This window comes from Diachasmimorpha longicaudata, chromosome 14 (genome assembly GCF_034640455.1).
Source record: "Diachasmimorpha longicaudata isolate KC_UGA_2023 chromosome 14, iyDiaLong2, whole genome shotgun sequence".
NCBI classification, from domain to species: Eukaryota; Metazoa; Arthropoda; class Insecta; order Hymenoptera; family Braconidae; genus Diachasmimorpha; species Diachasmimorpha longicaudata.
Genome location: NC_087238.1, coordinates 4,923,869 through 4,951,095, shown reverse-complemented (window position 1 = coordinate 4,951,095; position 27,227 = coordinate 4,923,869). Strand labels below are relative to the sequence as shown.

General features: G+C 39.6%; 8 protein-coding genes across 20 annotated transcripts; 4 read left to right on the top strand and 4 right to left on the bottom strand.

The window, feature by feature from the left end:
- Positions 1-1,952: 1,952 nt before the first annotated feature.
- Positions 1,953-7,603, bottom strand: LOC135169067 (interferon-inducible double-stranded RNA-dependent protein kinase activator A homolog). 8 transcript variants are annotated; one of them, XM_064133771.1, is made up of 8 exons: positions 7,355-7,602; positions 7,078-7,178; positions 5,751-6,084; positions 5,276-5,411; positions 4,764-5,061; positions 3,860-4,009; positions 3,497-3,608; positions 1,955-2,091 (listed from the first exon to the last, which is right to left on the bottom strand). In XM_064133771.1, the coding sequence occupies exons 3-8, from the start codon at positions 6,073-6,075 to the stop codon at positions 1,955-1,957; spliced, it is 1,158 nt and encodes a 385-aa protein (XP_063989841.1). In that variant the 5' UTR covers positions 6,076-6,084; positions 7,078-7,178; positions 7,355-7,602. The 8 variants fall into 8 exon arrangements, with proteins under 8 accessions (XP_063989846.1, XP_063989841.1, XP_063989845.1 ...); XM_064133776.1 differs by lacking the exon at positions 7,078-7,178 and having other exon boundaries at positions 1,953-2,091; positions 3,497-3,621; positions 7,355-7,603; XM_064133775.1 differs by lacking the exon at positions 7,078-7,178 and having other exon boundaries at positions 5,276-5,396.
- Positions 2,392-3,491, top strand: Mthfs (Methenyltetrahydrofolate synthetase). The gene is made up of 3 exons (XM_064133788.1): positions 2,392-2,552; positions 2,643-2,946; positions 3,213-3,491. The coding sequence occupies exons 1-3, from the start codon at positions 2,421-2,423 to the stop codon at positions 3,386-3,388; spliced, it is 612 nt and encodes a 203-aa protein (XP_063989858.1). The 5' UTR covers positions 2,392-2,420; the 3' UTR covers positions 3,389-3,491.
- A 459-nt stretch (positions 7,604-8,062) lies between the features above and the next one.
- On the top strand, positions 8,063-12,940 carry LOC135169072 (transformer-2 protein homolog beta). 3 transcript variants are annotated; one of them, XM_064133784.1, is made up of 5 exons: positions 8,063-8,229; positions 9,147-9,638; positions 10,024-10,238; positions 10,422-10,522; positions 12,261-12,940. In XM_064133784.1, the coding sequence occupies exons 1-5, from the start codon at positions 8,212-8,214 to the stop codon at positions 12,284-12,286; spliced, it is 852 nt and encodes a 283-aa protein (XP_063989854.1). In that variant the 5' UTR covers positions 8,063-8,211; the 3' UTR covers positions 12,287-12,940. The 3 variants fall into 3 exon arrangements, with proteins under 3 accessions (XP_063989854.1, XP_063989856.1, XP_063989855.1); XM_064133786.1 differs by having other exon boundaries at positions 8,064-8,229; positions 10,976-12,940; XM_064133785.1 differs by lacking the exon at positions 8,063-8,229 and adding an exon at positions 8,288-8,647.
- Positions 12,928-13,861, bottom strand: LOC135169082 (biogenesis of lysosome-related organelles complex 1 subunit 1). Its single transcript, XM_064133802.1, has 4 exons — positions 13,721-13,861; positions 13,509-13,581; positions 13,181-13,398; positions 12,928-13,070 (listed from the first exon to the last, which is right to left on the bottom strand). The coding sequence occupies exons 1-4, from the start codon at positions 13,779-13,781 to the stop codon at positions 13,036-13,038; spliced, it is 387 nt and encodes a 128-aa protein (XP_063989872.1). The 5' UTR covers positions 13,782-13,861; the 3' UTR covers positions 12,928-13,035.
- Positions 13,721-15,638, bottom strand: LOC135169078 (protein SYS1 homolog). Of its 3 annotated transcripts, none has more exons than XM_064133798.1 (2): positions 15,277-15,638; positions 13,721-15,181 (listed from the first exon to the last, which is right to left on the bottom strand). In XM_064133798.1, exon 2 carries the CDS (start codon positions 14,960-14,962, stop codon positions 14,480-14,482), a length of 483 nt encoding a protein of 160 aa, XP_063989868.1. In that variant the 5' UTR covers positions 14,963-15,181; positions 15,277-15,638; the 3' UTR covers positions 13,721-14,479. The 3 variants fall into 3 exon arrangements, with proteins under 3 accessions (XP_063989868.1, XP_063989869.1, XP_063989867.1); XM_064133799.1 differs by having other exon boundaries at positions 13,721-15,134; XM_064133797.1 differs by having other exon boundaries at positions 13,721-15,065; positions 15,277-15,635.
- Positions 15,639-15,659: 21 nt separating this feature from the next.
- On the top strand, positions 15,660-17,316 carry LOC135169071 (HCLS1-associated protein X-1). Its single transcript, XM_064133783.1, has 5 exons — positions 15,660-15,881; positions 15,999-16,091; positions 16,240-16,521; positions 16,660-16,961; positions 17,047-17,316. Exons 1-5 carry the CDS (start codon positions 15,814-15,816, stop codon positions 17,160-17,162), a joined length of 861 nt encoding a protein of 286 aa, XP_063989853.1. The 5' UTR covers positions 15,660-15,813; the 3' UTR covers positions 17,163-17,316.
- A 5-nt stretch (positions 17,317-17,321) lies between these two features.
- On the bottom strand, positions 17,322-24,615 carry LOC135169057 (E3 ubiquitin-protein ligase Su(dx)). Of its 2 annotated transcripts, none has more exons than XM_064133753.1 (6): positions 24,389-24,615; positions 23,320-23,454; positions 20,223-22,467; positions 19,841-20,066; positions 19,677-19,773; positions 17,322-19,454 (listed from the first exon to the last, which is right to left on the bottom strand). In XM_064133753.1, the coding sequence occupies exons 2-6, from the start codon at positions 23,375-23,377 to the stop codon at positions 19,282-19,284; spliced, it is 2,799 nt and encodes a 932-aa protein (XP_063989823.1). In that variant the 5' UTR covers positions 23,378-23,454; positions 24,389-24,615; the 3' UTR covers positions 17,322-19,281. The 2 variants fall into 2 exon arrangements, with proteins under 2 accessions (XP_063989823.1, XP_063989824.1); XM_064133754.1 differs by lacking the exon at positions 24,389-24,615 and adding an exon at positions 23,538-23,746.
- Positions 24,616-24,798: 183 nt separating this feature from the next.
- LOC135169066 (RNA-binding protein NOB1) lies at positions 24,799-27,046 on the top strand. Its single transcript, XM_064133769.1, has 5 exons — positions 24,799-24,981; positions 25,190-25,322; positions 25,484-26,128; positions 26,256-26,590; positions 26,714-27,046. The coding sequence occupies exons 1-5, from the start codon at positions 24,910-24,912 to the stop codon at positions 26,975-26,977; spliced, it is 1,449 nt and encodes a 482-aa protein (XP_063989839.1). The 5' UTR covers positions 24,799-24,909; the 3' UTR covers positions 26,978-27,046.
- The last annotated feature ends 181 nt before the right edge of the window (positions 27,047-27,227 follow it).

Below are 27,227 nucleotides of genomic sequence, written 5' to 3'. Positions count from 1 at the left end.
CATTTTATCCGGTTAATTAATCCCGTTCTCGTTATTTTTTGTTAATCATCAGTCGAATGAATGAAATTGTGAATCAACATTGGGAGATAGAATTCTGGGAATATCTTTGAAAATAATGAGTCTAGGACAAAATGCCATAAGAGTTTTTTGCGGAGGATTTCATCCTCGACATAAATTCTTTTGTCACATTTTTCCATAAACCTCATGGTTTGCGAGTTATTCGCAAAATAGACAATTGAAATTTTGGACTCATCTCTTTCTCACATTTTACTTCAGTAAAATGTATTATAAATTTAGTACGAACTATTTCCAAAAAAAAAAATGTCATGACTTTCTTGAAACGCTTCAAGATTAGTCATGAATTATTTTATTTATCGTTTTACCTACGACAGAATTTTATGTGGAAAAATTTCCGATTCCCCTTTCTGTTCTCAGGTCATCACAATTAATACATAGAAATAACGTTGTTCAAGTGTCGTCGGACTGGTGAGAGGTTATCACCCCCTCTCACCAGACAACGAAGAAAAAAAGAAAGGTTAACGAAGTGATGAAAAAGTTCGAGTGCATCACGTAATTGTCCAATTATCTCGTTAACAGCCAATTTTACCAAAAAATGTCGAGGGATATTTTCTCATAAATCCTCAGACTAAAAAAAAACGCACCTGTAACTCCACTCAACTGGATCACCAATCTCATCACGACTACCTAGTAACCCCGAAGATGGGTTAAAATTTATTTCAAACTGGATCTGAAATTGAAATAATTTTCACCGCATCTCGCGAAAAAATTTCTAACTTCTCAACTGAATTCCCATTTTTTTGGAAAATCGGAGCTTGCAGGAAATTTCTCTGTTGAATAAAATAATAAAAAATGAAGAAAGGACAGAAGATTTTGCATTACGATTTTTTTTGAATTATTAAAGAGGAATAAGACACTAAAATCCTTAAATCACCGACCGACCTAAGAGCATCTCTATTACCCGAAAATTTCCTACAAAACCATCTGTCCTCTCCCAAAAGAAAAGTTCCCTGCGAATTCCCATTTCCCAATTGCTCTTTTACACAAATCCTCCGAAATCCCCCACCTCACCCTACTTACTGAACCTAGACCCCCTCAACACAGGTATCAAGTCCCCCCTGACAGCTCCAGCATAGCTCCCCCCACTGAACTGTTCACCCCCAAAGGAACTCGCAACATTTCGAATGAATATCGAGTTCTCCTGATACTGAAACTGTCCATCGGCGCTTCCATAGTGTCCCTGAACGAACTGATTCCCCTGGAAGCCCTCATGGAACTGTGACACCACCTGACTGACACCATTCCCCTGATACCTTCCAGGATCGAACTGAAGTTGATTCACCTGTCCAGCACCAAAATTCGACGAATGAAATCCACTGATGGCTCCCTCAGGGTACATCACATGCCCCTGGGAATAATTATCACCACTGAAAGCTAAAGAAGTTCTGTAGAATCCCTGGGAGTCCTTGTGACAGTCATCCTGATTCACATCGCACTTTTCAACTCTGGATTTACTCACGAACTGTTGCTGAACGTTGATGACTCTCTGGGATGATCGAGGGAATGGAAATGTCGCTGCAGACGTCTTCAGGACAGTTCTCTGATGCTCCTTGTTGTTCGGGGAAGTCTTGGATGATTGAGAGAGGGGAGTTGAACCCCTTGATAATTTTTGTTTGATGATTTGGGGAAACGACGACGTCTTCTTCCTCTGAGGCAAGTCCTTCTTCTGCCTCACATCTCTCGGTTCTTGCTCTCCGACGAGGATCTTGGATGCTTCGGGGGGAGTCGGGGAATCTGAGGAGGTCATTGTGCTCTCCCGAGACACTGGAGATTTTCGAAAGTTTGGAGATCTATTGCCTGAATTTTTTTGGGGACTTGGGGAGCTCAGGGATGAGGAGAGGGAAGAGGTGGCTGCTGCCAGGGGATGAGCGCTGGCTCACTTCTTGGTCATGATCTTGAGGTACTCCAGTGCATTCTGCGCAGCACTGGCTTGGGCGTCTTTACTGGTTACTCCACTGCCATAGCAGACTGCCACTGGCAGAGTGGACAGCTGCACCAGACACTGACATTTACCTGGAATTGAGGATTTGGAGAAGAATTTTTTAAAGTTAAATGTAACAGTCGAATGGAAAATATTAGATAGATATTTTTTCCTCGAACAAATTCGCAATGAAATGTCTGTGTTCATGTGCTAATGCTAAATTTGCACCAGACAAACATCAGGAATTATCACCAATAATCATGAATCTCATGATGTTCTTCCCCGAAAGAGCTTTATCATTTCTTCTCCATGAACTCATCGATAAAGTCTGAACTGTAGAAACTTCGATCCCCTTGTAATCCCCCAGAGAAATTTGTTATCTAAATACGATTACGATAAAAGCGCCCCCTTCCCCATCATCATGAGCACAACAAGACTAGCCATGGAAGCCATCAAAGCAGCCAAGAGTGCCCTCCGCAAGGAAATCGCGAGTATAATATCTGAGTTGAGTCCAGTGGAGAAAAAACGACAATCAGCTGCGGTTTTCCAGCAGGTAATTCACCTAAATCCGAGAGAAATTCAATTTTTCCAGTTTTTGAGGTTAGAATGGACCTGTTAATTTCGCAATGATTTTGCGCCACAGCTGACACGACTCCCTGAATACGAGAACAGCAAACGAATCTCAGTGTACCTGAGCACTGAGGATGAGATTGACACTGTGAGATTACTCGAGGACATCTTTGAGAAGGAGAAAGAGGTGTTTGTTCCGAGGTATTTGGGGGGTGCCATGAGCATGGTCAAACTGAGGGACATGCAGGATTATGAGAGTTTACCGCTGACTAAGTGGAATATCAAGCAACCTGCCAAGGAGGATGTCAGGGAGGACGCCCTGGAGACTGGTGGACTTGATCTGGTGGTTCTACCTGGAGTTGCCTTCACCAGAGCAGGTGAAGTACCAACAATAACAGATAATGGGAGATGATGAGGTGGTAAATATGGAATTATTCTAGATTTTTCGTCTAGTAGAAGATTTATGGTTCTTTAAATTCCATTTCATCGAGTTTTTTAGATTATGGGAGACCATCATCATCCAAAAAAATTTTAAAATACAGTTTTTTACTCCTCAGTATGAAAACATATGGAAAAAAAAATAATAACGTCAAATGAAAATTGGATTTAAAGAAATATGAAAATAAAATGTCTTTGTAATCAGGTCATCGACTGGGCCACGGAATGGGATACTACGACAAATTTCTCTGGAAGTGCTTCGACTCTCAGACGAAAAAACCTTACTTAGTTGCTGTTGCCCTTAACGAACAAATCAGAGAAGCCATTCCAATAAATGAGAAAGATGTAATTCTCGACAAGATTATCACCGAGAAGAGCTGATTTTAAGTGTCTGGAGGGAGTCGTTAAAGGAATCTCTACGTTGTCTCAAATGGAAACATTTATACATTTTTTCATCAATAAATAATTTTTTTTTGTAAATTAACTCACCACTGATTGATTTCTCCTCAATGTCCACGTATGTTACCTCGAACTGCTGTTCTGAGGCTATCTCCTGGAGGAATTGCACCAAATTGACAACTCCATCGTTTAGACAAGTGTTCTAAAAAGAAAATCTAATGCAAATTATTTTGGCATACTTTCGGAACTGATGACAGTTAAAAGTTAAAAAAATTTACAAATCACTCGAAATACTCATTAAAAAAACATATAACTCTGGAAAGAATTATTTTACGAGCAAGTCTTTTTGAAAATGGACTTCAAAAAAACTTCTCATTCCCTGTAAATCCTCCCATCCCTCCTCCACACGTCCAGAAGAGGTAATCTGATCCTAAAAAAGCCCGCAATACAAACCTGAAGCTCCGATAATTTAACTCCAGCGGAAGACTTGAGGTTCTTGTGAAATTGCGAAACTTTGTGACTGTGTGGTGTCGTCAGTGTGGATATTTTGCTGTCTTTGAGGTCAGCGTAACGAGCACTGTCATTAACATTCCGCTCGACAATCTATAACGGACATTCATTCATAAATAATTAGATAATAAAAAGAGAGTAAAAATTAGTGAAGTAATTTAACATTGAAATGAAGTGGAAATGATCCATATTCTACTCAATTCATTCTGAATTGTGATGTGACTCTGTCCGTTATAGATTCCAAGGGTTTGGCTCGTGATTTATTCGATAACAGCGAGGAATCGAGGGGTGAGTAGAGAAAGGAGGGGAGAGGGCAGTCAATATCACTTCCACTTCACTAGGTCACTCATTCAAGCGTACATTCTTACGTCCACCACAAGATCTTAATTTGCAGTGAAATTATTAAATTATCTCTTCACTTTTTATATCGCAATAAATTATTTTGAGTCACTCATACCCGCGATAATTCGATAATTTTGAGGGATTTGATAATTTCAAGGACGGAAATTTGAAAATTCTATGAGAATTGTTTTAAAGTCAATGATGAAAAAAATATTTACCAGATATTTATAAATAATTAGTCCTCTAGTTTCTACAGCCGTTTTCCTTCACCTTTACCTGATTTTCTGACCCCTCGTTAATTAGATCCTTCGAAAATTGTCAATTTTTCTATCTCGATGTTGTTAAATTGTCCTGAAGGCCCTCAATAATTACTGACATTGAAAAACTCTCAAGTTAATGAATATTGAACGAAAATATATTATTCACTCAATGCACTGTATTCGTCTGGGGATATTTCAGAGGATTTTTCTTGTGATACGAAAGAAGCGACACAATTCGAAATTACCTCCTCCTCGTCAACTCCTGGTGTTTGGTCAGTGGCATCACGAAGTGTCTGCCACATTTTGTGAGCTGCCTGGCGTTTCGCCAACTTCTTGCTCTTCCCCTGGCCGACCTGGCGATACTTCAACATTGAACAGACGATGGTGAACTGTCTCTCATGGGGAAGACCAGCCTCACCCTCCATTGTGTACTTCGGGGGTGGCCAGTGATGTGACATACACATCTCCTGGAGTGATCCTATCGGATTGTTTATCACTTTCTCCTCACCATAACTGCCCTGCATGTCTTGAATACTCTGGGTTCTAGAAGGAGAAGATTGGGAAACTAATTCAATTGACAAGAAATCATTGTGACTTCGAATCGAAGATTTAAATACGAATAATTGAATTGTAATTGCTGGTAGGGAAATTAATTGATTGATTGTGAGTGTGGGGTGATTTTAGAGTGAATTCAGGGGGTTTTCAGAGCAAAGAAATTGTGATAAAATGGGAAAAAATCTAGTGAAAGTTCACTCACTCAGGAATGCTATTAGGAATAGGTGCCTCAGGAGTCTCAGCATTGACTCCAATGAGTTTGTCAAGTACAGCCTTGGCAGCTGCGTGTTTGGCGTCCTTCTTGGACCTTCCGGTCCCTATTGCTGAAACAATTGGATCTGCTTCAATCACTTAATCCTTATCCTGCCCCAACGAACCCCCTCCCGGTAATCAACACTGAATTCCAGTGAAAATCCAATGGACTTCGCGATTTCTCGACTACCACAAAATTTTTCATTTTCATTGAACACTAAACGTAAACAATTTCCATCAAATCAGGTCCAAAATCACTACCTACATAATTAACTATCTTAATTGTCAATTATTCTCCTGACCTCTGATAATTTTCGAAGAATAATTGAACTCAAATTGAACATTGACTGAGTTGTTCATCAAGTCACAAAATGAATATTCTCGATTATCATCGAGTTACTTTCAAATAAATTATTGCAACGCACCAACGACATCAGCAACAGTGACACGATATCTGAAAGTCGGTTCGTGAACAGCACCCTCGATCTGGACCAGCTCATACTTGGGTGTAGTTCCACGTCTCGACAGTAATTCCTGGAGTACCGAGACTGGTGTTTTGGTGGGTAATGATTTCATCTCGAGTCTGGCTGCTTCATCCAGAGGTAGTGCTTCGGACATTAGTGCGTGCATCGTGACCCTGGCTCTTCCACGACGATGAGTGTTGTTTAAGTGATTTAATACTGGATTTGGTGGAGTCGCAGTGGTCATAAGAGTGATATTAGCCTGCTGAGCATGACGCATTTCCTCCATTCTAGGTTACTGCAAAGGTAAGGAATGAAAGGTTCAATTGTTTGAGACACATGAACTTCCAAAAAATTTTGTATCATTTATAATTCAGTACCGAAGTGATAAAATTATATGAATCCCTTCTGACTTTTAACGCAGATATTTTTTCCCCAAAATTGGCATTCGTGTCAATTGTATCATATCCTAGTGTCATCAGACCATTCCTGATAGTTTCTCGTATATTTTTTTGCACGTGACTTGTTTATTCATCAACACTGGCAAACAAATTTCTAGAGACAATGGAAAACCAATTTTCGAGCGAAGTAACTTCGTTATAAAACTCAATTAACTGCGCATTGCTGATGCACCAAATAGAATTAGCTCCAAAAAAAAGTAACGTGATGTCAACAAGAAATAGTTTATGTCTCCATTAAAATCAACTTTAACAAAAATATCAGAGGGAGGTCATGACGTACCCGAAACTATAAATGTTTTATTGGTATTCACTGTCATTATTGATTAGATTAAGCGTTTTTGTCTGCTACTAAAGCCAATCGATCTGGATTTGTCTGTGTAATTTTGTTCGTTCTCTCATTTTTTTCAGTGAGTAACCAATTAATTCTAATACTCAATTAATCATAAATACCCAATTAACCCCATAATGTTCCCCTTCGATGGAAAATCAGGAAAATATCGAATAGACTCAAAATAAGAGCACTAACTGCCCCAAATAATTTGATCGTCTCTGTGACCACCGGAATTCCATCTGATTTCCACGTATTATTCAATAGATATGACACAAAATCGTAGAACCACAATAAATACCCCAAACAATGACTCACGATGGGGATTAGGTCGACAGTAAATTCAGAGACAATTAGCCACAACAAATACCTCAGACATGTCTTCAATAATAAACATCAAAATGAATCCAAAAATAGTGGGGGCCGGTAATGACACACAACATCAGCCATATTATTGCAAGTCACATCGATTAAATTAGTTTAAAAAGCGAAAAAAAATTACCGATGCATGATACACATGACAAATTCACTGTGCAACAATATCTCCCCCTCGGATAACTCAATCAATCTAATGACAAATCACAAACACAGTAGTGACTAGAACTGAAATAAAAAATAAATAAAATTATGAGGGAAATAGTCAGGCACTTTTCGACGATGTTCTCAACTGCGAGGACGCCCAACCTAAACCGACTCGTTGAATCGACCCGGACTGAGAGAACTGCGATGAGAGAGAAAAAAAATGAGACAGATACGTCAACTTGATATGGGTTACTCACGGGAATTATTATTCGAGGGTGAGAAAATTAATAAAATCCGTGACAGTCTTCTCTCACTTCGCTAACTTTATGCACTTGACTAACAATTATCAATTTCCTATGCGAAAAGCGAATCCCGCTTTTTGTGATTGATCCAAGTCTCACAAAAAGCTTGATCCGTTTGACGACAGAAATTTGTGTGGATTTTTTTTGGTAGAACTACCCCACTGGGATCCGTGTGAGAATCCTTTCGAGTGTGTGATATGGCTGACGGAAATTGCCGAGGGGAATCGGGAGGGAGCGACACTAGCGGGCGATTGGGGAACTTTTTTCAAACGCGGGAGTTTCAGTTGCGAGTGAATGGGACAAGTTGGAGGAAAAAAATTATTTAACAAATGTTATCATTCGTCTATTCTTCTTAAATAAACTGGGTGAATAAAATGGCGGGTCGGCTCCTTTGGGGCTTCATTTGGACGTTTATGAAATTTTTTTATTCCAAAAAAAAATATTAATTTAAAAAATTGGGTAAAAAATAACAAATATGTAGTTTTTTAATCGAAAAAAATTAAAAATTGATTGATTGTGGCCAATTAAAGGACCACAAGGGTTCCCATGACCACTTTGACATGACATCACCGCCTATTTCACATTATTTATCAAAATAAAACATAAGTGATTATTATTTTATACAAAAAAACAGTCGCATGAGATATTCACGTTCGAATAATTAGTTCTTCCCGCCAAATCCGGGGGAGCCACCGTCGCAGAAAAAGAAGCCTACGCCATTACTAGCGAGACGCCACTAGTCGAGCAATTCAGCGCATCTACACCGGTTCTCGACATTTTTTCGCGATAAAAGTTATTCTCCCCAGGACTCGATGATGAGTGAAATCGAGGTGAGTCCTTTGACAACAACAATATTTCCTCCTAATCACCTATTTCGAACAATTGCCCAACAAAACGGGACCAGGTGATACTCGGATATCGATCCCCCAGTGACTCCATCCAGCCAGAGATTTTTCAAATTTTTCTCCTATTTCCTCGTGTTTACTCATTTATATTGATTCCAACAACAAACTAGTTCTACCGGGGCTGATGTTCATCATCACCATGGGGAATTGTCGTGCAATTACCTGGGTAACCCTCAGTTACACATTTGTTTATCGTTGCCAAGCAATTCAATAAAGGTTAACGTGAGGTACACATTTGGGGAGAGAGGTAGCATTTCTGTTTGGCTTGTTCAGGGTCCTGGTCTGATCAATTGATTGGCAATTGCAGATTTGGTCGTTAACGTCATAGGAGATTACAATGAAGGTATTTACGATTTTCTGGTGAAACCTGGGCTATCCTCATGTCCATCAAATGTTTATTGCTCGTTAAGTTAAACCTGGAATTGTTCTCGGCAAAGCAGTATTTTTTGAGATATATTTTCACGACGGGGAAGACTTTGAAGTAAAAATTATCTTTGCCATATCGCACTCAAACAAACCATTCCGAGCCACCATTTGTTTATTGAATAATTTTTTATTTAATTCTACAGCTATTGGCATGTTTCCAAAAAGGATAAAAAAATAAACGACTCATTATAATAATTTATAATCATTTATAGTTCAGTGCTGAGTTGAAAAATGTTGAGGGTGCGAAAAATTGGCACATCCGGACTGGCAGATGAATAAAAATATTTCGGTCGTTAATCCAGCAATTGATAAATAAACAAAACATCTCCATCTGCCCAAAGAAATTGAAAAGAAAAAAAAGCTAATCCAATTCTCGAATTATTTCTCATCTAATTTTCTTGGTATTAAAAAAATAGCACAGTGGCAGTCGAAGCGCCAGTCCCCGACGATCCCGAGCAGTCGACGATGGCAGTCGTGATTGTCGTTCACGTTCAAGGTCACGAGACCGCAAGGATGCCCACAGAGCGGTGAAGGAATATTCGAGATCTCGTAGTCGTTCAGTATCACGTGGACGTAAATCCTATCGGAATGCCAAATATTCAGCTGGACGAAGTCGTAGCCGTGGTAGATCACCCTATCGTAGCGGGGGTGGTCGTTACTCCAGGAGCAGATCAAGGTCGTATTCACGATCGAGATACTCGAGAGAGAGGGACAGAAATATTTATCGATCTCATTCGAAGAGCCCCATGTCGTTGAGACGAAGGCACGTGGGTAATAGGGATAATCCATGTCCCTCGAGGTGTCTCGGGGTCTTTGGACTCTCTATTTACACCACTGAACTACAGATTCATCATATTTTCTCAAAGTACGGGCCTGTTGAACGCGTGCAAGTTGTTAATGATGCTAAGGTAATTTATTGTTCATTTTACTTTCTTTAAAACGAAATAATTAATTTTTTTTTCACTTTCAATTATCATAATTATCTAATAATTATTATTTTAAGTATTCTTTGAAAATTATTAGAAATACACGTCCAGAGGGCACCCAAGACCTTTTGGAAGATAAACAATAGCCAGAGATTTAGAACAATTGTTTTCGAGGTTGTGCAATTCGTTAAAGGCCTCTGGCTACAGATCTATCGTAGAAATGATTCTTTCCCTTCCTAAAATTAATTAAATTTTCGTCAACGTATTTGGTATTTTTTGTTGCTATTCTTCCTCCTTTTCCCCACTAATTCATTTGATATTTATTCAATATTTTTATTTATTTTTGTTCTTTAATCTGCACTTCCAGACTGGACGATCGAGAGGCTTTTGCTTTGTATATTTTAAATCGAGCGAGGATGCCAAAGTTGCCAAGGAGCAATGCTCGGGGATGGACATTGATGCAAGACGAATTAGGGTTGATTTCTCGATAACTCAGCGCGCCCACACACCAACCCCTGGTATTTACATGGGTAAACCCACTCATTTACATGACAAGGGGTGGAGTGGGCCCAGACGTAGAGAGTAAGTGCTTGTCAAATTTTTTCAATAATTAAACAATTTATTAGCAAAGTTGTTAATCAAGTCAAGTCCTTTTTGACTATTAACCAGTTATCTAGTGCATTTATTTATTAATGTCTCAAGCCTCAGGAAATTGTTCTTCAATGTCGGTGGTAATAATAATATACATTGAAAACTCATTTGCAGAAGCTCTAGCTACAGAGGAAGTTATCGACGTTCACCAAGTCCCTACTGCATTCGTCGCAGGACACGCTACGATCGTACCAGGTCACGATCTTACTCACCACGTAAGTCAGATCCTTCTGATTTCTATGCATGAACTCACTATATTATGATTAGACATATTGGTCTTGTATGTGCTTCAGATAAATCGCCCCTTACTCCGAATGGAGAAAAAAATTGTACCGAGATGACCATCACCTCGATAAACATAATTTGAATTTTCCAAAATCATCGCTCAACCCCATACTTAAATACAATGAATTATCTGAATCATACATGGACTGGTATGTCTCGATTTCACTGCACAAGTCGTTTCATTTAATATTTTAATCGATCGAGGATTAAGAAAAGCCTTTGAGTATAGAACGAACTGACGAGAGATGCGTTGAGAGCCTCGGAATAATTTCATTAGATGAATATTTTTTCTTTTAAACGAATTTGACCCTTGTTACTCACGGGTTCAAAAGGATAAATACAAATCATTAGTATTTTTCTTTCTGTTGTTTGATGAATTTCAGGTCGATATTAAACTGAGTGATCGAGAAGGCCAGGTGTTTCGGGAGCCATTTATCTCTGAACTTTAATATCCCACATCCCCTCTATTTTTTTTATTTTTTTTCTCTTCTCATGTCGATAAAGCACATTCGGGGGAATTTTGCTGCTTGATCAGACTTTTTTTCTGTCGAGGGATCGGGTTGACGTGCACGTTGGGTATTTCTAGAGTCCAATGGATTCTCGTACTACTTTGTCGTGGTGGCTTTGGGGAGGGAGATGGTGGTGGTGATGGTGTGATGTTTAATTAGGCAAAATCAGTCAATTTTCGATTTTTTTCTGTGAGACATTCTCGAGTGGGTTTGGGTTAATATTTGGAGATCAATTTATAATTCACACGAAGTTGCTAGATAGGGGAGTAATTATTTGTCGCATTTAAATAACTTGACGCTATTAAATTATTTTGAAATCGAAGGATTTTTGGGGGAAAAAATCAACCATTTTTTTTTTCTTATTTTGTCACTTGAAAAAAAAATTGTTTCATCGTTATCTTGTGGTATTACTCGTAGTAATTATTCTTGCGTTAAGTATTATTATTATGCTAGATATATATAATGTAAATTTAAAATTTAAAATTCATTCTGAAATTGTTCCATTCTGTTATCATCACATCACTTCGCCAAAGCCATCTTAAAAAAACCCGAAACATGCAGCTGAGGCTCCGTAAGACGGGAATAGTGGGAGGCCTTATTTTCGTGAAAAAATTCTATTTTTTCCCTTTTTTATTGTGGGGATAGATTTGAGGGGGATCTATATTCTTATGGCTATAATGTAAAGGTTAGAATACGATGAAACAATCAATTTTCATACGAAATTACTAGTTTTTTAATTAATAAAATCAACAGTTCTCGATTTATTGATTGTGAGGAGGGATAATACGGCATCATCTGGTGTCTCTCGGGATCTCAGATGATGAATATTTCAGAGTCTAAACGAGATAGCAAAATGTTTATCGTAACGATGTGGCTCAAAAACTGAGCCAACTTGTCTTGTTTTTTTGCACAAAATCTACGTCGTTTCATCCCTCCACGAATGAATGACAGTAGAACATTAAAAGATGTTGTATTCTAACCTTATTGACGAATATCTTACCTTCCCCATTCTCGAAGGTACGACACTACTAATGTGGTAATATCTCCTTCGAAAAAAAAAATATACTACAAACCATTTATTATAACTAGTTAGTCTAAAAATATAATACATATGGCAAACAGCATTGTAACTTCTCTAACATATTTGTTTGTTTATAAGGTTTTGAATCAAGAGGTATTGGATGATAGAGGGAAGTTTGAAGTTTAAAAAACCTTGAAAAATTGTATGGGCAAGAAATCATGAAGATTATTAGCAGATAACAAGAGAAAAAAAAATGATATTGATAAAGTTCAATGTTCAAGAAATAACAGAGTCGAGTTTTAAATTATCTCGTGACAAAGAATATGATCGACAGTTTGACGTCGAAGAGAAGTCTTGGAGACTTGAAGAAATGAAAAACCTGTTCAACTTGGGATGTTTTGAGGGATATAAACGTCATCAAGAGACGGAAAAATTGAATAGAAAAAAAGTACATTTGAAAGAGATTCGTGTCGTGATCGCCTGAAGTATTCAAGATCCTCGTCGATTATTCACTTTCAAGAGTACATTATGCTCCGGTGATCATATTCTTTATCAGTTTGAAACGAATTCAACGACGGGATTGTCATGAACATGATGGCACATTGAAGATTACGAAGCTATGAACTATTCAATAAAAGTGGAAAGTTGAGTTTATATAAAATTCCTTGTTTAAACCTATCCTACGTCCCTCCACCATCCCATCACCTTGACATTGGATGATTATTGTACGAATAATGATGTTCATTTTGTTTATTTTCTTTTGTGTTATCCATTGAGGAGCTTTGGATTTAATAAAGAGAACAAGTTTTTGGTGATTGTTTATTTCCTGCCCTTTATTGGAATTTATTTATCGACTGTATATGTGCAACAATAAAATTATTGAAATCGTAATTGTTTGTTGATTTTTTGGGGATTATGAGAGGGTAGGACCCTGCACGTCCTGAGTTGCTAAAATGAGAAGAAAATTATATTTATTTGTCCAATGACAGCAACTACCTGGACAATTAATTGTTTACGAATATATTTTTCATTTTCATAGTTTTATATATTGTCATTACCTTTGTAAGAATATTCCAAGGCTGTTGCGATGGTCCTCATGTCCCCCTCGATGCTTCTTGCCCAGTTCTCAGCATCACCGATCTCCTTCAAGGCACTGGAGAATGACTCCACCAGGGTCAGCCAGGAGTGGGTCTGTTTGGCGAAGGCCGTTGCACTCTGCTGCAGTTGCTTAGCCTCAGCGTCGAGTTTCTTCTGGTTCAAATAAGCCTGGGCCACTCTAGAAAGTGCAGGACATTTCCACGATTTATTTATAAATTTTTTCTCTTCGAATTCCCCAATTACATTTTATTTATGTTCGAGTAACCGCAGACTAAATGAAATGCTCACCCAACGTTCAGATGATCCACAAGTGCTTGAGTCAAGTTGTTGGCTGCTTGGACAGCTTCCTTGCGCTTTTGTTCTGCTCCAACAACAAAAAAAAAGTTTATGGAACTGTCAGGACAACCCCAGCTGATTGCTGAGGGTTGAAGAACAGCAGACGAGTGCTCTAGTTCATTTATTTTACTTTATTTCATTTTTTTAATTCGAGGAGACAGTACCTTGGACCTCCCTCCTCGCGTGCTGCTTACTCTGGTGCTCCTTTACGATACTCGATAACATTGTTATGACAGGGATAACCTCTCAATGACAGTTAAACCGAGGACTTTACCCATTCAAAGAAATTGGTGAATATGTTGATGTCTCGTAGGGGAGTCTAGACATAGTGCAGATAACACAGGTGATGATAATTAGACAGGATGATTATTTCGGTGATTATATACTCATTGGAAGAGACTAGGTCGACTAGTCGGTTCCTTCCAGAGGTGGGGGACCTGAATGTGGTCGTGTCACTAGTCAATTCGATTGTAGGTTAGGAATTGGATTAAATATAGACGAAAGAACTGTGCTATTTTCAAATCTAACTTCAAATCAATCTAACAAATCAAAAATTCCTTTTAGAGAAAATCGTGGATGAAAACAAAGAAATGCAATTTCTTAGAATAAATTTTAGATAATTTATTATCTTGGATTCACTCTTTGGCATCACAATCTCCCGATTTTCTTCAAAATAAAAAAAATAATAATTAAAAGACAGTTCTCTGACTGTTTGCCCGTAGTACAAAAGATTCCCTTAAAATCTCAATTTAAAAAAATTGTTTAGAATTCGATTAGTCCCTTAAAAGGTTCATACAACTGTCTGAGAATGTCCAGCTAGTAAACGAAGAAAAAATCTTCAATTCAGTAAATTTTTAACAAAATTTATTATCTTCAATTCAACCACTCCTTATCACAACCCCTTCAAAATTAAAAAAAAAATGTTACAAGGCAGTTTTCTGGCTGTTCATGCCCAGAGGAATGGCCTTGAGTTCAGTCCTCATGCACAGGAATTCGCCACAGACACACATGATGGTCATAGACACGATATTGAGGCACCACCAGCTGAAAGTAGTCGGAAAACTGGAGTTATATCCCCAGCAGCAGATTAGGTGGATCAAGTGGGCAGTGCAGGTGAAGTCCATGCACTGTTTGGTCCTCTGGACGAGCCACCAGAGTGCCAGAGCCCCGATCAGTGAATTTATCACGAATATTGCGATGACTAGTCTACCCCCGTGATCTCTCACGTGAATCTCTTTGTAGTGGAATGCATAATCCAGTGATTTTGTTGCTCCCAAGAATATCGTTATTATCCAGATCCAGATGCCCAGGGAGAAGTACAGGACTGTCTGGACAGCTGTTATCTGGGATATTATCAACAGGGGGTCCCACGTCGTCTTGCGAAATTGTCCTGCGATGCTGTTCATCTTTGTGAGGTTATGTTTTGTAAATAATCAGGACAATGGGAAGTATTATTCAGGGGTTTCTGCAGGGGTTGAGGGTGGCGTGGATATGCTGATCATCGTTGATCTGTTGAGAGAGAAGATGAAGACTATTTCAGTTGATTATTCTCGAGGGTTCTCCATTATTCTTTAAAACCTTCAAGAAGTCCAAGAATAACTAATTTTTGGAGGTTATAATTTCAACTAAAAATTGAATGACAATCAATGAGATCATAAAATTCTGAGTGAGTTTGTGCTCAATCACTGCGTCACCCTAATCAGCTCATTAGAAGACTTACGATTGGCTTTCAGTCAATACGTTCCAGGGTAGTTGCTCCCCTCTCCTACGATGAAATTCACTATTCCATCGATTTAGACGTGATACGAGGCGAATAATTATCATTTGTCTCACAAGCACCACAAAAAATCATTCTGATTGTTTATTTACTTCTCAAAGATTCTTTTTTTCTTGTTTACTTTCTAAAAACATCTGTCTCTCACTGTCCCCACTTGAAAACCTGTTAATCCACTTGTTAATACCCCGAGGATTTTTTAATTGATCTCTCAATCGACGAATCAAATTTTCAAACCAAATTGCCAAAAATGACGAACTGTCTGCTGTCAGATGAGTGATGGGTTCTCGTTCTCATCCATTTGACATTGAGGTTAGGTTGGCTACGTTCACGTCTTCAGGAGGGGAGAGCACGAAGACTGACTACTTCATGCGCGACGTGACTCCCAGGACATCAGATGATGCAGTATTTACGAATGTGACGCAGTGGAGAAAACGCGTAATAGCTGGGACAGATTAATTATATGATTTTTATGAGTTAATCATGCCGAGTCTGAGGTCCATCCTGGAGAGTTTGTTCGGGGGAGGCGATAATCATCGTACACACCCAGGGTACGTGATTTTTGATGATATATTTTGCAATTTCTGGTGATGATTGAGAGAGCAGGACATTTTGGGCTCTAGAAACTTCTAGATGTAACGATCGAAAGGGATTTTTGAATGTTGCAGGGACGATGATCGACGATTGTTTGGAGACAAATTCAAGCATCCCATCTGGCAGATCAATGAGGATGATGATGATGAATTTGCGGATGATGACAGGTAAATATAGTTAATAATTTTTGGCCGTTTATTTATTTAACTCAGTGATAAAGTCGTTATTTATATGGTGGGGGATTTCTCGCGTGAATTTTCGTTTTTATTTCAATCAATTCAGTAAATTTAATTCGATTTCTTATTTTTTGAGCAGAAATCCTGGACACTCTCGATCGACATTTCACTTTCAGATCTTCACGAACCCCCTTGATATGACGAGATACTTCGAGAGCCAGATGGATCACATGATCAAGGACTTTTTCAGCTTTGGCTTCAGTGACGACAAGCAAATACCGGGGGAGGGATTTTCGCAAATTATGGGACCGAATCGAGGGCAGGGGGAATTGAGAGATGAGGTTCTGAAGCCAGGATATGCTCTCCCACCGCCTCGTCATGGAGTGGACAGCCCCAAGTGTGACGAGGATCTTGATGGAAAGTAAGAGGACACCAAAGTCATTAAATTAATTAATTATTTCATATTGCATTTCCTTCATTGATTAATCACCAAGATCTGCTAGTGTGCTTTCTGAGGATATTTACAAAAATCACTTAGTCGACTTCTTATTTCATCCAGAGTTGATCCCAAAGATTTGTCCCGAGTCTGGAGCGGTGGGCTCAGTGAACCTGAAGAGCAATTGACCCCCAGTACCTCTCTCAACCCCTTCAAGTACAGGTCCTTTGGTCAATCAATTGTTTCCCAGACAATCAGACGTCCCGATGGCTCCATCGAAGAGAAGAGAACGACGAAAGACAACGCTGGTAACACCGAAACGATAATAAAGCACAGGATGGGGGATAAAACCCACACGGTTGTGATAAAAAGGGATGAAAATGGCGTCGAGACACAAACTGAGAATTTCGAGAATATGGATCCAAGTGAGTCTATCTGATTCAGAACCTGTTTAAGAGACAGTTTCAATGTCTCTGTTTATCATTAATTAACCCGACTTTTCGCTTTCAGATGAACTGACAAATTTCGATAGAGATTGGAAACCAATCGAGGGTCCACTAATGGAGCCTGGAACTTTAACCAAATTTCCGTGGAGTAAATTCTTCGATTTTAGTCCAAAATTGTGAAGAGGAAAGCATCAGACAGTTCAATAAGTAGATGAAGTAGTAAATTAGAAAATTAGACAATTCAAATGGAAGTAACATAGCCCGAAGGATTGTTTATAACTTTGACAATGGAACTGTGTAAAAATTACCAATAAAAATTCATCAATTAAAGTGACATGATTATCTGGTGTTTTCAACCATAAATTAATTTTATTCATTGTATATACTCTGTACAAACATATATACAGTTCTAATAAACCTTAGACACTATCGTAAAACCAGGCCCAAATATATTTAATGGATTGTTGCAAGACAGTCTACCAAGAATTTGCAGAAACACAAGGAAAGTGTCCAAAAAATTAAATGGTGAAGTGGCAATCGGTTTCTCATTCTCCATTAATGATCTATTTCGTTAACGACTGGTCCTAGACGAAAAAAATCAAATGACATTTTTTCAACGTCAAGTTTATCCTTCCGAAAGATCACTTGACATTTTCTCTTAAAATGACTAGTTTCCAAGATAATCGTCCATTTTAGCGACACTTCCGTAACCAATAAATTGTGTTAATCCACTTCACCATAAAATACTAATTAATCGATCTCCAAACACGTGTTAATCGTCTATCGTTGGCACTGCACTTTTAATGAAAAATTCGTCACTAGGGCATCAGTGACACCTGCAGATTCTCATATCATCCCTTTCGTTTCAAACAAACAATTGAGCAGTCTTTGGATGAACAGAAGCCATTGACATTCAATTTCCATTCAACAATGTGGAACGTTCTGCTGCCTATCGTTTATTCAGAAAAACAATCGAAAAATAAATCCAAAGTTGTTAACGTTCATCTTCAATTTTTATCATCTCCCTCCCCCTTCTCAACACTGATTCGATTGTAAGATTTGAACGTGAAGATTTCTTTGTGTTAATTGAAGTCAGCAGCGAAGTAATCAACAGCTGTTGGCGGAATATCTCTGAATGTAATGGAGATAGCAAAATTATTCTCATTACCTTTTCTGTTGCCCTCAATTTGGTCTACAAAAAATATTTTATCAAAAATTTCGCTATCCCCACAGATTTCGAGATATCCAGTGAGATTTGAAGGAATGTCGAAACATTTTTCACTGGAGAGCAAATTGTCAGTAAAAATTTCTCGAAATTTCTCTCTAATTCTCATTCAATGTGAGCTGTTCCATGACTTTACCACCGGAATCTCTTGTGTGAGATAGATTTTTTAATAAATCAGATAAATCAATCACTCACACATGCACTTCATATAGATCCTTGATTTTCGAGAGTTCATACGTGGATTTATACAGTTGTATACGTTATAACCTATCGTCAACATTACTATATACAAATAATTCGATCGTAGACACGCGATGATTTCGTGCTTTTATCCTGAGACCGGTTCATTCAGCAATTAATTATTTAATTAATAATAAATTGATGACTAATCAATTATACCCGTGACACGCGTACGAAGGGTTTTTTTTAAGAGAAAATAATCGGTTTAAATTTTAGAAAAAAAATTGATGTTAAATTTTCTACGCTGACGGTAATTATTATCCTAACTTTTCGTCGATCGAAGTCCTCCAGCAGCACGGAACCACCCCCAGTCCACGTCGCTATAAATACCACAGTTTTCTTTATAATTAATTTCATTATATACAATAATTCAATCGAATTCATGATGTTCATAATTTTCACATTTCCTCATTCTCATTTTTTCCCCATCAAACTCGAGACAAAATAATCCCTAAATGTGAGTTGAATCGTGTAAAAAGTATACAAGAAAAATTTCTACTATAAATAACGACTAATGAAGTGATCAATTGATAAAACGAAACGTCGATTTATCATTCTGACGAAGTTTTGAAAAAAATTGAAAAATCGATTAGTCTCGTTTTATTCATTTTCCACTTATTAAAATTCTCTTGAAAGTTCCCAAATCTCGTAGATTTCGACAACTTCACTACAGATAGCACTTATCAATCTGTCTACTCGACAACTCTACAGACAATTATCTGGTAAAATTTCTATTTCTCGTGATTATCACTTGTGTTTTTAGAAATAAGACGTCAGAGAATTGGACCATAATCGAAAGATAATCGATTAGTGCGAAGGGCTGACATGAGGATACTATTCCTGACCGAAACCCTCGGTCTCCTCGATCGCGTAGTTTAATTTTTCCACCATTTGGTCATAACTCTTGTAAGGGGGAAGGTCCAGTCTGTTGAAGCATGTGTGGGATCGGGGTAACCAGGTGTCCTTGCCTACCTTCTCGATGCAGAATCTCTGGGGTCCATTGCTCCCTAAAATTAATGAACTAATTGATTCTAGGGCTTCGAAATTTCCGAAGAATTGAAATTAAAATTTTGACAATATCTCTAGGAGATTTTTGTCAGACAAATGTCTCGATCCTTTTTAACATCAAATGATCAGGGGAGTGCCATTAATATTTTCAATGATAAATGAGGGCATTGGTTCGCAATTTATTCGTATTTAATTCGTGACGAAAAAAATATTGAAAATACCCATCAATTCAGCAAATCCCCCGACAGGCACTCGGCACGTTCCAGTCACAAATTGTAGCAATCGTGCCCTCTTCTCATTGTCCGTTGTCCTTACAAACTGTAAGTGAATTTTTCGTGTACGTGATGGACCTCACAACATCACAGATTAAATAAAATATCTTTACCTGCCAGAACCATAAAACTTGTTTACTATTTCTCGTGTAATGCCTGTAAATTGAATTTCTCTGCCAATCATCAACGTCTATCTCCTGCATGCCACAAAGCATGAGCTCCAGTTCACGTTCATCGAAGTACTTGAGCCACTCCAGGGGTACGACAGAGTTGAATCCCTCGAGAAAAGCTTTCGTTTGGTCTTCAATGCCTCTTGTCATTCTCCATTCAGTCATTAATCTGAATAAGACAGAGTGAAATGTAATAATTAGCTATAAAACTGAAAAGCCTCGAATACCATTGTTGAAAAGCCATCAGTCAAATTACGGAAAATGTAATAACAATTCACTATCATACAAATATTAACATTAAATAAAATAATTCATTAATAAATACCTCATGTATTCTTCTTTATTTTCCTCAACAACTCTAATCTTATCACCGCCCTCCTTCAGCTCATGATGAATGACCTGTCCCAGTATTTCAAAGTCCACACTGTAATACAACTCAAGTCCGCACTCATCGATAATATTCTCCTTAATCCAAACCAGTGACTTATAAAATTCCGGATCAATGGACTCGATATCCTTCATAACTAATTTTTTATTCAGCATGCGTTTGTAGAATGGCATTGTAAAACCACTGTAAATAAATCTCCCATGATAGAGCGCCATTGCAATGAACCTCCCGATGAATTTGAAATACTGTAGATGATCAGGATTGACATATGACGCTGGATTAATTTGTAACGAGTAATTGCTCTTGTTGGCATACTCAAAGAGGCAGTACATCGGATTGAGTACTTCATGGCTCAGTAAGAAGAACCATTCTCTCGAAACCCCACCATAATCAAGTCCCTCCTCTCCCTTGAAGATGATGTAGAGTCGTCTCCTCAGGGCGAACGCCTCAGCATTCATAATCTGATGATACGAGTCCTCGAACAGTGTCTGCCTGCTGACACTGATTTTAATGTGATTTGGCAGGGCATTTGTCTGACAGAGAAATCTGAACTGCGAGAGCTTCCATCGGAAGCTTCTCTCATAAGCCCTGGGCACCCTGTACACACCCTTGGGCCCCTTTGGTGCCCCTGGCCTAGGATCCTGGAATGTCGTTGTCCTGGTGTTGTGATCGACGAAGTACCTCACTCCGTCCTCGGTGAGTCTGATCTCCCAGCCATCAGGCAACGGCGGCTCATCGATGCCCGTCTCCTGGCCCTGTGTTCTTGGATCCTCCCACTGGGTAGTTCTGTTCTTGTGATTGACATAGTAGACCCTTCCCTCGGGCTGCTTTCGCCTCTCCCAGCCCGCTGGCAGTGGCCCCAAGGCATCATCGTCCTCGACAGCTGCTGATGTTGAGGGGCCAGCGACCACTGGCTGTGCACCGTGTGCCTGAGGATACAAAAATCTCTGATTTCCCTGCTGAACGACGAATTGACGTTCGCCCTGCCACTGCTGATAGTGCTGGAGTCTCTCGGTATTTGGCCTCTGCCAGGTTGTGCTTCTCGTATTGTGATCGACGTAGTAGATCCTTCCACGAGGATCACGACGCACTTCCCATCCTGGAGGAAGGGGCTGGGGCCTCTCCCAGGATGTGGATCTCGTGTTGTGGTCTACGTAGTATCGTCTGCTATAAACGTCGTATCTCATGTCCCATCCCGGTGGAAGAGGCTCTTCCTGTCCATTCTCCTGCTCCCTAATAGCCTCCTCGGCCACCCTGGGCACTCTTCCCTCCTGTCTTCCATCGGTCCCCCTTCCAGGAACACTAGCCTCCCCTCCGTTCCATGCGGGGGCCTCCAACGATACCCTGGGAACTCCAGAACTCTCTCCCACCCTTGCACCCTCGTGAAGCCTGGGGACACTGGTGCTCTCAGACGCTGATCTCGTCATGTTCAACTCCCTCATGAGGTTCTCAGCGAGTCTGGGGGTTACTGGGCTGTCTATTCCAGGCTCGTGGCTCCCCGAGCCTCCATTTGTCATCCCCATTCTCGAGGAGTCATTGGTACCACTCGAGGGATTTGCGATTGAAACAGCTGACTGCGAGCTAGTGGGGTTGAAGTTGGGATCGTAAAGCATCGTCGAGGTGCTCCTCTGCACAGCTGAGGGATTTATCGAGCCCTCGGGTGCTTGACTCCTCATCAGGGCACGAATTCCACCATTTAAGATGCTCCTGTTGGTGGAGTCGTTTGTGCAGCTGCTGTTCGTCGCTATCTGTGTAGAGGTCGTGCACTGGGGGTGGGCTTGCTCACACTGGGGTGGGGCAATAGTTGACATGTCAATTTTCAATCCATCGAAGAGGGTCACCAATTCACCCACTTTCATCAGCTGTGAGTCGTGCTTACTCTCATTTATGAGGTCAAGGGTCAGCTCCAGGTTCTCAAGCTTACCGTTGTAGTGGGTCAGGATCTGAAAGAGACTTATTCGTTTCTCTCCGATTGTTGTGTCTTTGCGGAATGTACTGTGGTCCAGGAGGCGAAAGTGAAGGTGCGAGTAGGGAGTCACCAGGATCGTAAATTCTTCGTTCCATTTTGGCTGATAAGTCGCTTTTGATACTTCTGTTTTACGGGGACTCTTATCGTCGACTGAGAATTCGACGTAGGGATTTGGCTTCAGGAAGGAGGAACTCCGGAGTATTGCAGCTTCAACTGTGGAAGCGAGGTCAGTATTAGTGGAGATTTTAGAAATAATATTCATTTTTTGTGATAAAAAACCGAGATAACCTGGAAGTACTATTATAAACAATGTTCTGCAAAGTTGTTCAAGGGAAACAGCCTCATTTTATTTTCTTGTAGGACTTTCTTATCTTTTTTTCAATATCCAAAATTAATTTAACCCCTCTTTTTTGATTCATGTCAGAAATTTCTCTCCGTGCAATAAATCTTCCCATAAAATCACTCGTCAACGAAATAATTGCATAATTAACAAAAGTTTCACCATTTTCCTCTATTCTACTGTATTAATTACTCAACCCTGACGGTTGTTCAATTTCCTTGAGCGTATGATGTCAGGAAAAAAATGCGAGACTTTCATTGTATGAAAGTTTCTACAAAAAATACTTCGTAGAAAGTTTTCTACTCTAATAAAAAACAACCTCTTCATGTTCTTCCATAAAATCGCTCGTTACAGAGGCTTCATTAATGAATCTTAATAATCATCGTCTTATCTCCGCGATAATTGGTCTCATGTTCTGATTTTCGAAAAAGGGTTCGTGACTCTCACAGAACCACTCATTGCCAAGATTAATTCATAATTCACAAAGATGTCGATACTTCATTCTGATTATTAAATTTCATTAATTGTGCAAAACCAAATGGAAGAACTAGAACAACTCTTCAAGGAATTTTCCTCTCCTAAAAAGCATCTTGTGACGTCCTCTCATAATTTCTTTAATAGCCATCGAGGCATTGTGTTCGATATATTGCGTTTTACCACCGAGTAATAATCGATTTGACAATACAATTGTCCTCCCAATAATTCTCAGAAGCACTAGTACTCACTGGTGACACTGAGCTGATGAAATCCCGGTGACGCTCCGTCGATTTCGCAGTGAGACATTTTTCTCAACAAATAACTAAGCTGCAACGATGTCCAATTAATCAAGAATCAACATCCTGTCTCAATCGTTATCAACTCTGGAAACAAAACAATATCACTGTAGGGAGTCACGTCCTGCAGTTCAACTAGTCGTGTCCGTTGTCGCGACAATAATAATTACACAATTATTTGTCCATAACTTCCCGATCTCAGCATGAAAACGGGAACGTTTACGGTCACGATCTGCTAATTTTCATTAACATCAATTGTCATTAACTGGCACATACACCAGTCAGGGAAAAATGGACATGAGAATATTTTGGTGATGAAAACTTTCACCAGCATAATTTGGAGACTCCCAGGAAAAATAAGAATAAATTAATTGAATATTTTAATACCGGTTGAACAAATTATTCATAACAATTATTTATAATCACAATAGCATCACTCCCTAAACCCAATCAACATTTTTTAATCAATCAACACCGAAAGGCCTTGAAAGTGCCAAATTCGCCAAATTAGAGCTGAAAAAATTCGTCAGTGAGTGCTATAAATTCCACAAACACCAGTGAACCATCACGAGACATTGACTTTTGTTTTCATCATCAAAATCATCGGGCTACAACCGACCCCCACTGAGACCCCAAACAACCCTCCCCTCCCCGTAGACGACGCATTAATGAAAAACACACTTAGCCATTTCTAAAATCGAGTAAACCGTCTCACTAATCACTTCATAACTCCAAAAATTTCTCTTCCCCACCGTCAAAAAGGTACACAAACACCAATGAACCGTCAAGAGACACTGACTCGTGTTTTCGAGATCCAAATCCACCCACAGCCACAACAACCAACCCCCCATGAATCTCCAAGGCCAGAAAAAATCCAAAAGCCTCCAGCCCCTGAATAATTCCAGGCATCAGGTAATACCCGAGTCACATTGCATTCTAACCGATCACATCCACCCAGGAAAAATCCTGGACATTTGGTCTCCATGCACAATCTCTGAACCCCATCATAAAATGGATTTACCTAATTGACGAAGGGCGTACAATAGCTGTGTCTCTGTGGCCTATGGGCAATAAACCCGTTGAATAAATGACGAGAGAATTATCTGCTGGCGTTATCATTTGTCGAAACTTTTACGATCACTTACAAATCACCATGCCACCATTTTACCATACGTCACATCAAGTCAAAACCGACGAGTTAAAAGCGTATTTTCTGACTACAAAATTGTGGGCAAAGACGATGGACTAAAGTAGAGGTTCAGGTTCTGGAGTTTTGACTGACGCTAACAGAATGGTAGTACCTAATTCCAGAAGGACGAGGGCGCCACCTGCAAAAATCCTGGAGGTCCATGAAGGGTGTGAAGTTGGTTACAAGCAATATGGACAACTGAATGAGGATAGAACAGAGCGTTTGACAATTGGCAGCAGTGCGATCATGAAGTGGAGGGAGAGGCAGACAACTTCAGAGTTTTTCGTGTCCACATGTGATTTTTGAGGTTTTTACTTCTGTCATTTTTCGAACGGTTATCAGGAAAGTGAAAAATGAATCCTGAAAGGAGAGTTGAATATCTGATTGTTGATACTAGTGCTTTCATAAAAAATGTCCCTCTGCAGGTGAGTACATTCATTTATTTAAGCAACAATGGGAGGCCATAGTGGAGGTTAGACGAAATATTCTCTAAATTAATTAACTCCTCAACGAAGCTCAAAGTTGCAAATAATTTGTGGCTAGGGGAAGAAGGGTAGAAAATTCGCAATATCCAAGAACATAGTCACCCAGCTATGATTTTTTTACACGTAAAAAACCAACAAATGTTTACAGGATGTAGGAGAGAATATCATCACTGAAGAGAGTGTTGTCAATGAAATTAAGAACAAAAGACAGCTGAGGAGACTCGTGGTGCTGCCTTATGACCTGGCGATCAAGGATGTCTTCCCCGAGAACATCCATTTCGGTGAGAATTTCTGAGAGTAAATTTTATTTTCGTATTGACGTGATCCAACGATTTACGTTCAATAATTCCACCTCTAGTGTAGCAATTAGTCTAGTCAGAACGATTTCACTCTTTTTCCCATCGTCCTAACCCCATGTTCTGTTCCTCCATGTTTTCACTAGTCACGGAATTTGCGAAGAAGACTGGAGACTACATGAGTCTCTCCGCCACAGACATCAAAGTGATAGCATTGACTTACCAATTGGAGAAGGAGAAAGTGGGTACACAGCACCTAAAGGAGTCTCCAGCAATAGTAAAGACCCTGCCAGCCACCAGAGCCGAGCCCTTGGCGCACCCCAAGAGTATCATAGGTTTCTACGTTCCTGGGGATGATGAAAGTGAAGGGGAAGAGTCTGAGGGTGATGGAGAAGGCGATGAAGCTGTCACAAAAGCAGAGGTTCCTGTACAAACTCTGCAGAACGTCGAGAGTAAAGCAGAACCTGGGGAGAAGCCCCCAGGAGAAGAGGGAGAAGCCCTGGAGGTGAGGACATCGTCTTCTGACAGTAATGTCGACGAGACAGATGAGAGATCCGAGGGCTACCTCACAGCTGAGTCAGATCAAGACCCCGAGGTAGAAAAAAATGATCTCATTTCCAAGTTTGAAAGTTTAAACTGCAACGCTGATGAGCTTCAACTGGAAAATGGAGCAGGCAATGCTGATGAGATATTGGCTCCTGTGAAGGGGGAGTCCAGTGAGGAGGAGGACGAGGAGGAGAGTACTGGGAGCGATGAGGATGAGGATGATGATGAGGGTTGGATCACACCTAGTACGTACTCATTCGTTTTTTTTTTTATTAATTTATTCATTATGTTTCATCAGGGATGATGAAACAACAGATTTAATGAATTGTTTGATGCCAGTATTTTTACAAACTGTTGATATTTATTCCTCAGGCAACGTGGCACAAGCGAAAAAAGAAATGGAGTCAGACATAATCTCAGACAAACCCGCCAGAGTGGCGTGCATGACCACTGATTTTGCAATGCAAAATGTCCTTATGCAAATCGGCCTCAATGTTGCTGCCTTGGATGGACGGGTTATCAGGCAAATGAGGACATTTATTTTCCGTTGTTATGCGTGCTTCAAGACCACCAGCATCATGACCAAAGTATTCTGCCCGAATTGCGGTCTTAAGACACTCAAGAAAGTCGCTGTTTCGTTGGATGATCAGGGAAATGAGAAGATTCATATCAATTTCAGAAGACCTCTTTCTGCTAAAGGGAAAAAAGTAATCACTTGGTTTAATTTTCAGGATTCAATTTTCCAATTCGTTAAAAGAATTTATTTGGGAAATTTCAAAGCTGTACGACATTTCCTGGCGCCCTCATGATTTAATTTCATCGTTTTCTAGTTCTCCCTGCCGACTCCGAAGGGAGGGAAGCACGCGAGCAACCCAATCCTCTGTGAGGACCAGCCAGTACCTGACCAGAGGCCCTCGAGGCTCGCTCGAATGAAAAACGACCCCCTCAACGATGACTACATCGCTGGGTACTCGCCCTTCATCATGAGAGACGTCAATTCCAAATCGGCGATGCTAGGAATCCGAGCCGAACACTCGAACTTCAAGTACTGGATGAAGAAAAATCCCAATGAGTCGAGGAAAAAACGGAAATGAAGCCTCCCTCATTTTGTATTCAATGTAGACAATATTTTTACAATAATAACGATAAAAAAATTAAAGCAACTACGATTTTTTTCTTTCTGCTGACCAATAAAAATTAAATGGGTTCGATTTTACATCGAAACAATATTTGAAGGGCAGTCGCAAACGTCTTCATCCACCCACTTTTAATTGTTGTATCAAATATAAATATAAATGACTGAATTTTGCATCAAATATTGAGGAGTGCGAACATCACTCATTC

Coding starts and splice junctions, on each gene's coding strand:
- Mthfs (XM_064133788.1), top strand. CDS start 2,421: ATGAGCACAACAAGACTAGCCATGGAAGCCATCAAAGCAGCCAAGAGT. Junction 2,553..2,642: donor CAGCTGCGGTTTTCCAGCAG/GTAATTCACCTA, acceptor TTTGCGCCACAG/CTGACACGACTCCCTGAATA. Junction 2,947..3,212: donor AGTTGCCTTCACCAGAGCAG/GTGAAGTACCAA, acceptor CTTTGTAATCAG/GTCATCGACTGGGCCACGGA.
- LOC135169067 (XM_064133771.1), bottom strand. CDS start 6,075: ATGGAGGAAATGCGTCATGCTCAGCAGGCTAATATCACTCTTATGACC. Junction 5,412..5,750: donor CACTGTTGCTGATGTCGTTG/GTGCGTTGCAAT, acceptor TGATTGAAGCAG/ATCCAATTGTTTCAGCAATA. Junction 3,609..3,859: donor TTAAATTATCGGAGCTTCAG/GTTTGTATTGCG, acceptor TTTTCTTTTTAG/AACACTTGTCTAAACGATGG.
- LOC135169072 (XM_064133784.1), top strand. Junction 9,639..10,023: donor AAGTTGTTAATGATGCTAAG/GTAATTTATTGT, acceptor CTGCACTTCCAG/ACTGGACGATCGAGAGGCTT. Junction 10,523..12,260: donor GTCACGATCTTACTCACCAC/GTAAGTCAGATC, acceptor TTTGTTTATAAG/GTTTTGAATCAAGAGGTATT.
- LOC135169082 (XM_064133802.1), bottom strand. CDS start 13,781: ATGTTATCGAGTATCGTAAAGGAGCACCAGAGTAAGCAGCACGCGAGG. Junction 13,582..13,720: donor CGCGAGGAGGGAGGTCCAAG/GTACTGTCTCCT, acceptor TTGTTGGAGCAG/AACAAAAGCGCAAGGAAGCT. Junction 13,399..13,508: donor GTGGATCATCTGAACGTTGG/GTGAGCATTTCA, acceptor TGCACTTTCTAG/AGTGGCCCAGGCTTATTTGA.
- LOC135169078 (XM_064133798.1), bottom strand. CDS start 14,962: ATGAACAGCATCGCAGGACAATTTCGCAAGACGACGTGGGACCCCCTG.
- LOC135169071 (XM_064133783.1), top strand. CDS start 15,814: ATGCCGAGTCTGAGGTCCATCCTGGAGAGTTTGTTCGGGGGAGGCGAT. Junction 15,882..15,998: donor AATCATCGTACACACCCAGG/GTACGTGATTTT, acceptor TGAATGTTGCAG/GGACGATGATCGACGATTGT. Junction 16,962..17,046: donor TTTCGAGAATATGGATCCAA/GTGAGTCTATCT, acceptor TTTCGCTTTCAG/ATGAACTGACAAATTTCGAT.
- LOC135169057 (XM_064133753.1), bottom strand. CDS start 23,377: ATGTCTCACTGCGAAATCGACGGAGCGTCACCGGGATTTCATCAGCTC. Junction 19,774..19,840: donor AAGTTTTATGGTTCTGGCAG/GTAAAGATATTT, acceptor ATTCACTTACAG/TTTGTAAGGACAACGGACAA. Junction 19,455..19,676: donor GGGATTTGCTGAATTGATGG/GTATTTTCAATA, acceptor CATTAATTTTAG/GGAGCAATGGACCCCAGAGA.
- LOC135169066 (XM_064133769.1), top strand. CDS start 24,910: ATGAATCCTGAAAGGAGAGTTGAATATCTGATTGTTGATACTAGTGCT. Junction 25,323..25,483: donor CCCCGAGAACATCCATTTCG/GTGAGAATTTCT, acceptor TGTTTTCACTAG/TCACGGAATTTGCGAAGAAG. Junction 26,129..26,255: donor TGAGGGTTGGATCACACCTA/GTACGTACTCAT, acceptor TTTATTCCTCAG/GCAACGTGGCACAAGCGAAA.